This window comes from Auxenochlorella protothecoides (genome assembly GCF_000733215.1).
Source record: "Auxenochlorella protothecoides strain 0710 unplaced genomic scaffold scaffold126, whole genome shotgun sequence".
Taxonomy (NCBI): Eukaryota; Viridiplantae; Chlorophyta; class Trebouxiophyceae; order Chlorellales; family Chlorellaceae; genus Auxenochlorella; species Auxenochlorella protothecoides.
In genome coordinates this window covers 12,854-22,408 of record NW_011934319.1, presented here as the reverse complement: position 1 = coordinate 22,408, position 9,555 = coordinate 12,854, and the positions used below count along the sequence as shown (strand labels likewise).

At 64.0% G+C, this 9,555-nt stretch overlaps 5 protein-coding genes across 5 annotated transcripts in view; 3 read left to right on the top strand and 2 right to left on the bottom strand.

Moving 5' to 3' along the window:
• F751_1268 (hypothetical protein) overlaps positions 1–1,062 on the bottom strand; it is a gene marked incomplete at both ends in the record, with an annotated part of 2,701 nt that extends 1,639 nt beyond the window's left edge. The window contains 4 exons of the mRNA XM_011401760.1: positions 40–105; positions 454–532; positions 716–786; positions 937–1,062. Of these exons, the coding sequence (XP_011400062.1) occupies positions 40–105; positions 454–532; positions 716–786; positions 937–1,062 (342 nt within the window). The remainder of the gene's footprint in view (positions 1–39; positions 106–453; positions 533–715; positions 787–936) is intronic.
• Positions 1,063–1,972: 910 nt separating this feature from the next.
• Positions 1,973–2,544, top strand: F751_1267 (Photosystem II reaction center psb28 protein, chloroplastic; the record flags this gene model as incomplete). Its single annotated transcript, XM_011401759.1, has 2 exons — positions 1,973–2,250; positions 2,466–2,544. 2 exons carry the CDS (start codon positions 1,973–1,975, stop codon positions 2,542–2,544), a joined length of 357 nt encoding a protein of 118 aa, XP_011400061.1.
• A 250-nt stretch (positions 2,545–2,794) lies between these two features.
• On the bottom strand, positions 2,795–5,063 carry F751_1265 (TBC1 domain family member 20; the record flags this gene model as incomplete). Its single annotated transcript, XM_011401757.1, has 6 exons — positions 2,795–2,994; positions 3,138–3,387; positions 3,637–3,831; positions 4,032–4,288; positions 4,471–4,681; positions 4,959–5,063. 6 exons carry the CDS (start codon positions 5,061–5,063, stop codon positions 2,795–2,797), a joined length of 1,218 nt encoding a protein of 405 aa, XP_011400059.1.
• F751_1266 (hypothetical protein) lies at positions 4,817–4,972 on the top strand (the record flags this gene model as incomplete). The annotated part of the gene is made up of 1 exon (XM_011401758.1): positions 4,817–4,972. One exon carries the CDS (start codon positions 4,817–4,819, stop codon positions 4,970–4,972), a length of 156 nt encoding a protein of 51 aa, XP_011400060.1.
• An 890-nt stretch (positions 5,064–5,953) lies between the features above and the next one.
• F751_1263 (ABC transporter B family member 4) overlaps positions 5,954–9,555 on the top strand; it is a gene marked incomplete at both ends in the record, with an annotated part of 6,578 nt that continues 2,976 nt past the window's right edge. Inside the window, 6 exons of the mRNA XM_011401755.1 lie at positions 5,954–6,177; positions 6,278–6,373; positions 6,497–6,562; positions 6,825–7,471; positions 7,711–7,869; positions 8,054–9,364. Of these exons, the coding sequence (XP_011400057.1) occupies positions 5,954–6,177; positions 6,278–6,373; positions 6,497–6,562; positions 6,825–7,471; positions 7,711–7,869; positions 8,054–9,364 (2,503 nt within the window). The remainder of the gene's footprint in view (positions 6,178–6,277; positions 6,374–6,496; positions 6,563–6,824; positions 7,472–7,710; positions 7,870–8,053; positions 9,365–9,555) is intronic.

The window sequence follows — 9,555 nt, the reverse complement described above, 5'->3', positions numbered from 1 at the left end:
GCGCCGCGCGCGCGCGACCGCGGCGCGGAGGTCGCGCACCAGCCGGGAGGAGAGCGCTGGGGGCAGGCGCCGGACGGCCGCCAGGTCCAGCACCGCGCGCGTGCACTGCACCGTGTAGTCGATGGCCGAGTTGTACAGCCCGCGCCGCGCCGCGGCGGACATCTGATGGCGCGGGAAGGCGGGCCACACAGGTTCCCGACCCTGCGCGGGGGCGCGTGGGTGGGGTGGGCGCTGAAACAGGTGGGAAGGAGGACTGCTTCTCCGTATGTGGGAGGGCAGGTGGGCGAGAGGGGGGACAAGTCCTGGAGCAAGGGTGGGACAGCGCATGGCGGGGCGGGATGCGCAGCATCGATGTGAGAGGACACCAAGCGGCAGTCTGGTGCGGGTGCGATGGCATGGGACCACGCCCCCAGGCACGCCCCTGCCCTGTTCTCCGACGCGCAATGCACCCACCTCGCGGTCCGCTCTTTCCTCCTCCTCATACAGGTGCGCAAAGTAGGCATTGAGGACCAGCAGCGTGCTCACGCCCTCGCTGGGGGCAACAAGATTGGGTTGCGGAGAGTCATCGGCAGATGGTGTTGGTGCGCAGCATGAACAAGGCTGAGCGCAGGCAGCGCACCATGGACGCGCGGACCCTGCCTGCAGCAGCTGCAAATGTTCGCGGAGACGATGCCACGGAGCACAAGCCGCATTCCACCACACCCCCAGGGCTCACTTGCGAATGAGTGTGATCAGGATGTTGCGGCGGCTGGAGAGGAAGTGCCATGCGTCCCAGCCGATGGGTCGCTGACGTGGAGCAAATGGGAGGAGACGGTGCAAAACTGACAATGTTGGACAATGCTGTGCAGCATGTTCACATGCCATTGGAGAGCATCTACCACCCCCGAGACCTCGTCTGGGTTCGCAGCAAAACCACTGCACCCAGAACAAACACACCGTCTTCAGGGAGAGGAGCGAGAGGGGCAGACCTTCCACCTGCTCCAAGGCTGGTGAATCACCGCCGAGTCCCTCTGTGCCCAGCCTCGCCTCCTTCTGTGCGATGCATGATGACAGATCACACATGGCGTAGCTGCTCCAATGCAAAGGCAGTGCCGCCTCGTTCCCCGTGCGGCAGTTTCCCCGTGCCTCCCCTCTTTCCCACACCTGGAACACGTCGTCATCATAGGGCTGCCCGTACGAAAAGGCAAGTGCTGGGTTGTAGTGTTTCGAGATAAGATCGAGTCCCAGTCCTGCGGCTACAACGGCTGCTGTCGGGGCAGGCAAGAGCCTGAGTGTAAGGCCCAGGCTGGCAATGCTCGCCATGGCCGCGAAGCCTCGACCAGCCCCTCCCAGCACCTCGTGCCGAATCCTCCAAGGTTTTTAGATTTTGATGCAGAAACTCGGTGCAAGGATCATGTGCCCTGCTTGTTGGATCCAGTCATCGAGTGTGCGAACGTCAGGACACGCGCGCAGAATTCGTCGGGTGTTCAGGCACGCTTTCCTCCACCCTCATGATGGTTGCCCGAGGCCCACGCATCCGACGATCGCCTGCCCCATTCCCGGCACATGCGCACTGAGGCAGGGGCAGAACTGACCGAAGTATCGCTGACACATTCCATTTACACACTCTCGACGCTGCATCCTCGGCTCGCCAGAGATGAATGTACCTGGCGTTATCGCCACCGCGGGTGCACCCTGCATGGGGCACTCCATGCCATCTTCTACAGCCCTCAGGTGCATATACGCTCAAAGCCTCAGACCCTTCAAGCTGGCTAGACATGGTGAGTCTTCTCTGCGTCGCATTCTGGAGGCATGCGGGGTTGCCCCACACCGCCCGAGTACATGTGCCGGCGCTGCTGCCGCTGTGAGGTCCACACCCAGACCAGCAATCCCCCTCCCGAGCCGTGCACCCACATGGCCACCAACCTCTTGCCCCCATCCCTTGCAACTTTCAGGAATGGGACGGTCATCTGCTGCATGCAGGACGCTGCGCATGATCCCTGCGGCGGCCGCCACCTCCCTGGAGTTTGTCAAGGGCAAGCCCGAGCCGTCTGTGCCCGAGGTGAAGCTGACGAGGAGCCGCGATGGCTCCAGTGGCGTGGCGACCTTCCGCTTCCCCAGCCCCTCCGTGTTCCAGGAGGAGGCGGACATGAGCGACATCACCGGCCTCTACATGAACGATGAGGAGGGGACGCTGACCACCGTGGAGGTCACCGCGAAATTTGTCAATGGCAAGCCCGATGCCATTGAGGCCAAGTACGTCATGCGAAGGTGAGCGTGGCTGGCCCAGTGGGAGTGGGAGGAGTTGTTGTGCATTGTTGCTGGGAGTTTCTGCAACCGGGGTGGCGGGCTCATGTGCTGAGCCAGCCGCTGTGTGGATGTGGGACGCACCTCAACCCATGCCACTGCGCATGCCCGGCCTGCGGGGACCCATCTCACCCAAAGTACAACTGAAACCCGCACCCCTTTACCCCCATCGAGTGCAGTGCCATCGAGTGGGACAGGTTCATGCGCTTCATGGAGCGATATGCAGAGGAGCAGGGGCTGGGCTTCACCAAGGGCTGATCACCCTGCCTGGGCTTGCTCTTGTCCTTGAGCCTGGCGGTGACCCCCTCCCCTGCCATATTGCTGCTGTTGTCTCATTTCAAAAATTGATACAACGTCCAGGAGCACAGCAAAGGGGCTACTCCCTCCGAGAAGGCAGGCGGAGACATGTGCACACTGGGCTGGATGCTGGGTTGGTGCATTTGGCAAGGGTCTGCTAGGTTCCATGCGGCGCTGCAACTCGGGAACCAAATGGCCAAGCTGGGACGATCTACACCGGCCCCGGCCAGGCCCTCTGGCCTTGGATGAGGAGGATGGCCGCCCCCAGTGCGGCGATGCTTGTCAAGCTGGACAGGACGGCAACCACTGCCGCGGACCGCCGCTTCCTCCTGGCCCCTGGGGAGCTGCCGCGGAGCTGGGGGAGGAAGGTCGCTCGCAAGCGCAGGATGGTGGCCCGTGCGGCCTTGATGCCTGTGCAAGTTGGGGGCCATGCATCGACTCGGGTTGCACTGACTGTGAGCTGGGGTTGCAGCGGGAGGGCCGGCCGAGGGTGAATGCGGGCCGGGACCAAACCCCGCCCATGACCACCTGTACACCCCACAGCACCCGCTCACCCTGCGTCCGGTCGAGGGGCTGGGCTGGGACCTTCCACAGCCCCTGGACGAGGTAGGCGTCTGGGGTCACTGCCTGGCCCAGATCCAGGTACCGCAGCGCGGAGGGCGGTACAGCGCGGTACAGCGCCGCGGCGTCCCTGGCCAGCGCATCGGCCCCGGGGCCAGAGGGCGACAGGACCTTGAGGCCCTTCAGTGCAGCGTACACGGCGGGACCATCCGAGCCACATGCAAACACCGCTTGCCTGCAGCTCTGCAGTGAGGGTTCATGGCAGGGTGTGGTTGGAGGTGTGCAGAAATGGTGGAGAGTGGCCTCCCACGTGGTAGGCAACGCCTGGAATGCGGTGCATTCCAACCCCATCCAGGGTTCCTTTGAGAAGCAACAATAACACAGACAGAATCTTGCACGTCAGCCATCCATGTACCTGCCCACACCCCATGCTGTGTTCAACAAACACCAAGTCCATCATTCAGATGCCCTGCCCTCACCCCTCCAGCTCACCTTGACAGCCACTGCGGCCAGGTAGAGGGGCATGAGGGGGTGGGAGGCGAGGAACAGGTCGAAGAGGCGGCATACTTGGTTCAGGTCTGCCACGTCGTGAGCAAACCAGGTGAGGTGCCAGCTCAGCGCGAAGAACGGGACCTCCAGGGCCGGCTCGTCCAAGGAAAGAAGGTGGGTGTACAGCTGTGGGTCAGCCTGTTGGGGGGGGAGACGTGTAATGTCATGGATGGGGGGGTGTGGGGGCGAGGAGACAGCGCCGTCGTGAGCCAGACCCCTCAGGGCGCTGGTGCTCTGAGTTCAATCTCCCTGCATGTGCAGATCCTTGGGTCAGCTTCATCGCGCCATGCCAGTTCCCCTTCCCCCCTCCCCAGCCCCAATGTGAATGGCCCTCCTACCGCGCGCAGCAAGGGGTACAGCAGGCCGAGGGTTTGCGTCGCCGCCAGGAGGTCTGGCCGCGTGGCATCCCGCAGGTGAGTCACCACCAGTTGACTCAGCACGGCGGCGCCGCCCGCCTCGCCCAGCGTGAACAAGAGCACGGACGCGACGTCGTGCAGGCCCTGGTAGTACCAGACATCATCCTGGTACCGCAGGGCGCGCAGGAGGACACGGCGCAGGGCCAGCCGCTTGAGTGCCCGAGCCTCCTCGGTCCAGCCTGTGGGGGAAGCACGCCAGGATTGGAGAAAGAAGGTGCAGATGATGCCTGAACGGGCTCGACCCAGCGGGCATGGATGTTGATTGATCACTTCCCAACAGGGCAGCATTGACTCGCTGGCCAACTACAATTCCCCTTCCACCCCCCCTTCATGACACTGCATTGATGTGGACACATCCCACTCCTTATGGAGAATTGTATCAACCCCACCTCGCCACAACCTTCTGTGAATGCCCAGAGCGAGCGGTCCAGGTCACATGCGATGACCTGCAGATCCCGCTTCTCGGCGGCTGTCAGGGCGTCCCCCTGCTCCTCCTGGGATTCTTGCACGCTGCTGTTGAGTCCGAGGGACTCGGGGAGCCCGAGGAGTAGCGGCCAGACCCTGGTACGCAGCTGCGGGCGGGGATAGTGTGGGTGGTCAGATAGCTGACCAGGCCATCACTGTAGGAGCGTGAGCGCAGCTTGTGCTTTTTGTTGTCCATCGCGAAAACTTCCAACTCGAGGCTTTTGCATACCTGGTGGGAGGGAATGCCGCGAACCGCCACCAGCTTCCTCAGTCGGATCACATCCCGCTGCGTGGGACAGAGAGCACATGCCACATATTCTAATGCCTTATACAGGTTTTACACTCTAGAAGATGAAATAGAAATCCAACCCACCCTCTTCTCACTGGTTCCTCAATAAGAATGTCATTGATGAGTGCGACAGTCTCCGCGTCGCGCTTGGCTTCTGGGCTGCTCAACTGAGGACCCGACTTCCGTCGACCCCTACCCATGCGGCATTACGGAGTGGAAAAAGGGTTTACCGGGGTCTTGGGTGTCCCCGGAGCCGCAAAGAGTGCGAATTCGCTGACACTGAGTAAGTGCATGAGATCCCCGACTTGGGCGCGCGCGCGTACATCGACTTTTGCATGCAGCGGTTGTCCCTTTGGCATTAACGCTACACTACAAGAAGTCAGTGAGATCGACGACGTCTCAAGATCAGGCTTGTGGCAAGAATGAAGGTGTACGTCAAATGACTACAATGTGATGCGATGGGACTACCTTGACTTGCTGACACCAGCAATCACACAGCATAGATCCTGGTCTGCCTGGTATGAAGCTGAGAGTGACTACCACAAGATTGGTTTAGTATCGTGGAGTCTTGAGCTCAGCTACCGAAACTGGAGCTGTTATACTCGAGACCCCGCGAAATGCTCGCAGCAGCGGTCTGAACGGGTGGGCCTCCCAAACGACTGACGGGGTTCGGAACGCAATGCAAGCAGTTGCATGTCTTAATTACATTCTAATGGTATTCGCAGCATTAATTAGATGCGAAGCAGGGTCGCCATGCCTACGGGGCGCCTTGTCTTGTGAGATGGCCTCGAATCGGTACTGGCTTCCGAGTCCCGGCGAGCAGGGGATGCATTGAGCGGGACAAAAAGTTCGACGGGCCACCCATGCAGCAACACACTCTCCACCGTCCCCCGCCGAGCTCGTTGTGTGGCCATCATCAAATTTCTCCCGACGGCAATCTTATTGCTTTGGTTTTCGTCGGGGCTGTATCCAAGGGAAATCCCAGCCAGTCACGTCGCCCTCTATGCTCCACCAGAGGGGAGGATAATCTCGGCTTTATACCCTCCCAGAGCCAGCGCCAAAGCCGCCTATCCGCTTTACATACAACTTAATGCCGGATAAGGTCGATAGACGAGATTCGGCGGCCCCAGGTGGAGCAGGACAGGCAGACGCGCAGCCGTCCGTTAAGGAGCTGCCGGCTGGAGATGGGCTGAAAGGACCCCCCTCCCCCCGCGACACGGAGGACGAGGTGGAGTCTCACGGAAAGACGGAGCGGGCGGCCAGCGTGTCGGGCACCGGCAAAGTGAAGAAGATCTCGTATTTTCAGCTGTACCGGTGCGTAATGGGTGCGGGCCCGCTCCCCGCTTCGCACCGTCGCAGAATTAACCCGGCGCGTGCTCACCCCCCCACCCCACATTCTCTTCACTACGCCCAGATACGCCGATCGCACGGACAAGCTCCTCATCCTGGGGGGCATTGTGGGCGCAGGACTGAATGGCGCTGGCATGCCTGTCTTTTCCATCGTCTTTGGGTGAGCGCCCATTGACACACACTGGTGGCTGAGGGGTGGGGGGTGGGCAAGGGTGGAGGAGCGTGGGCCCACCTGCCAGGCCTGCCTCACCCAACACCCCCTCATTCTCGCTCCAATGTGCAGGAACCTGATCAACAGCTTCGGTCTAAATGTGCTGGACCCCGATGTGCTTAAAGACCAGGTCAATACGTAAGTCGGGCCAAATGTGGGGTAGTGTGTGTGAGTCTGTGGAGGGTTTCCACCCAGGTTCGTTGAACACATTCCAGCGCTCAGACCGCGCCGCGAGAGCGTGGACTTCTACCCTGTCGCACAGCCTGGGCACCTCACCATCCCACCCCTGCATTTCGCGGCCGCTGTAGTCTGCTGAGCCTCTCGGTCCGCACCCCACATCTCACCAACCCCTCCCCAAGAAACTTTCAACCCCCGCCCTCCCCCTCACCTCTCCTCGCAGCATCGTCCCCCAGTTCATCTACATCGGCATCGCCTGCTTCGTGGGCTCCTGCGCCCAGATGTTCTGCTGGACCTACACCGCGGTGCGGCAGACCAACCGCATCCGCATGCGCTACCTCCAGTCGGTGCTCCTGCAGGACGTGGGCTACTTCGAGTCGGAGACCAGCCCCGGCGCGCTGATGCAGGGCCTGAACGAGGACTGCATCACCATCCAGTCCGCCATCGGCGACCGCATGGGGCGCACGCTGTTCAACCTCTTCACCGCCATCATCGGCATCATCGTGGCCTTCACCCGCGGCTGGAGCATGACCCTGGTCATGCTGGCCGTCACCCCGCTGCTCATGATCGCCGGGTTCCTCATCGCCACGCTGGTCGCGCGCCTGACCTCGCGCATGAACCAGGCCTACGCCGGGGCCAACACGCTGGCCACCCAGACGCTGAGCAACGTGCGCACAGTGTACGCCTTCAACGGCGAGCAGCGCTCGCTGAAGGGGTACGAGGCCTCGCTGGAGGATCCGGTGCGCGTGGGAATCAAGCAGGGCGCCTTTGCGGGCATGATCGTTGGGTTCACCAACCTGGTGGCCTTTGGAGCCTACGCGCTGGCCCTCTGGTACGGCTCCACCCGGATCCTGGCGGGGGAGTACACGGGTGAGTTTCCTTGTGCTGATTGGGTGGGTGGTGGGTGGGGAGCCGGTTTGGGGTGGGGGAGGGAGAGTGGCGAGGGTGCACGAGGAGGAAGGTGCGAGGAAGGTGCCATGAGGCTGGCCATTGCTCGCCCCGGTTCCTGCCGGTCAGTCTCCCCATGGTCCATCCTTGGCCCCCTGGATTCATGGTTCTGCATTGTCGACGACACCCCTCCCCCTCCCCTCCTCTCGCCAATCCCTCAGGCGGCCAGGTCCTGAACGTCCTCTTCGCGGCCCTGATCGGAGGTTTTGCCCTGGGCCAGGCCGCGCCCAACCTGCAGTACTTCCAGCAGGGCGCGACCTCGGGCGCGCGCGTGTATGCCGTGATGGAGAGGGAGCCTCTCATCAACCTGGACGCGCCTGGTGAGGGGGAATGGGGGGGGTTGGGAGAGGCGTGGGATGACTTGCACCGATCAAGCCACTCGTCCGAGGCTCGCTGGGTGCACGCGCGGCGCATGCATGTGCGCTGCCGGGGTGGTGTCACCGAAGCGTGAGACCCACCCCATCCTCCCTCCCCTCACCACCCCTCCCTCTTTGTCCCCGCCAGGTGAGGAGCTGAAGGAGGTGTCTGGTGCGCTGTCGATCGTGGACGTGGACTTCAACTACCCCGCCCGCCCCGACGTCCCCGTGCTGCACGGCTTCAGCCTGGAGATCGCGGCGGGGGCCACCGTGGCGCTGGTGGGCGAGTCCGGGTCCGGCAAGTCCACGGTCATCGCGCTGCTGGAGCGCTTCTACGACCCCACCGCCGGCGCGGTGCTGCTGGACGGCGTGGACCTGCGCTCGCTGCAGCTGCGCTGGCTGCGGCGCCAGCTGTCGCTGGTGTCGCAGGAGCCGATGCTGTTCGCCACCAGCATCCGCGACAACATCGCGCTGGGGCGGGCAGGGGCCACGGACGCGGAGGTGGAGGCCGCCGCGCGCGCGGCCAACGCCCACGGCTTCATCTCCGCGCTGCCCTCCGGCTACGCCACGCACGTGGGCGAGCGCGGCGTGCAGATGAGCGGCGGGCAGAAGCAGCGCATCGCCATCGCGCGCGCCATCCTGAAGGCGCCCAAGGTCCTGCTCCTGGACGAGGCCACGTCGGCGCTGGACGCGCGCAGCGAGTATGTGGTGCAGCGCGCGCTGGACGCACTCATGCGCGCCTGCACCACCGTGGTGGTGGCGCACCGCCTGTCCACCGTGGTGGGCGCCGACGTGATCGCGGTCGTGGGCGGCGGGCGCGTGGTGGAGGCCGGGACGCACGCCGGCCTGCTGGCCGCGGGCGGGGCCTACGCGACCTTGGTGGGCATGCAGCGGGCCAGCCGTCGCGACGAAGCGGCGGTGAGGGCGTACGAGGCCGAGGAGGACGAGGAGGACGACGACGACAGCGGGGAGGGCGTGGCCGAGCTGGGCATGGCCGGGTCGGGGCGCGCGGCCTCCGGCGGCCTGGTGCCTGCCGACTTTGGCGCGCCGCGGCGCGTCGCCTCGCGGACCACCTCGCGCACGCTGTCGCAGCCCGGTTCGCCGGTCGGCGCGCGCATGGACAGTCTGGTGGGCGCCGCCGACCCGGCGGTCATGGCCCCATCCAAGGCCCTGACCCCAGGCATGACGGGGACGGCGGCCATCGGCGGCTGGGCCCGCTTCTGGAAGGGCGTGGGGGCCACCAAGGGTGGGAAGGGCGGCGCGCCATGCGTCCCGCGCCCGCACCAGCGCCCCGACGAGGCCAAGCCCAAGGCGGTGTCGATCGGGCGCATCGCGCGCCTGAACAAGCCGGAGCTGCCCGCGCTCTTCTTCGGCCTGATCGGGTCGGGGGCGCTGGGCTTCATGATGCCCGCCTTCTCCATCGCCTTTTCGTCCCTCATCTCCCTCTTCTACACCGTCGGTGAGGGGGAGAGTGGGGCATGTCATGTTATGGGTAGGGGGAGGTTTCCGGTGCCTTGCAGCCCCAAGTGAGGTGCTGGTAGCAAAGCCCCAGCCTCCATCATGCTGGCGACTCCTCAGCCTGCGTTGCGCCCAAGGGGTCTCACCCCCCCCCCCCCCCCCCCCCCCCCCCGCGCCCGGCCCCGCCCGCCC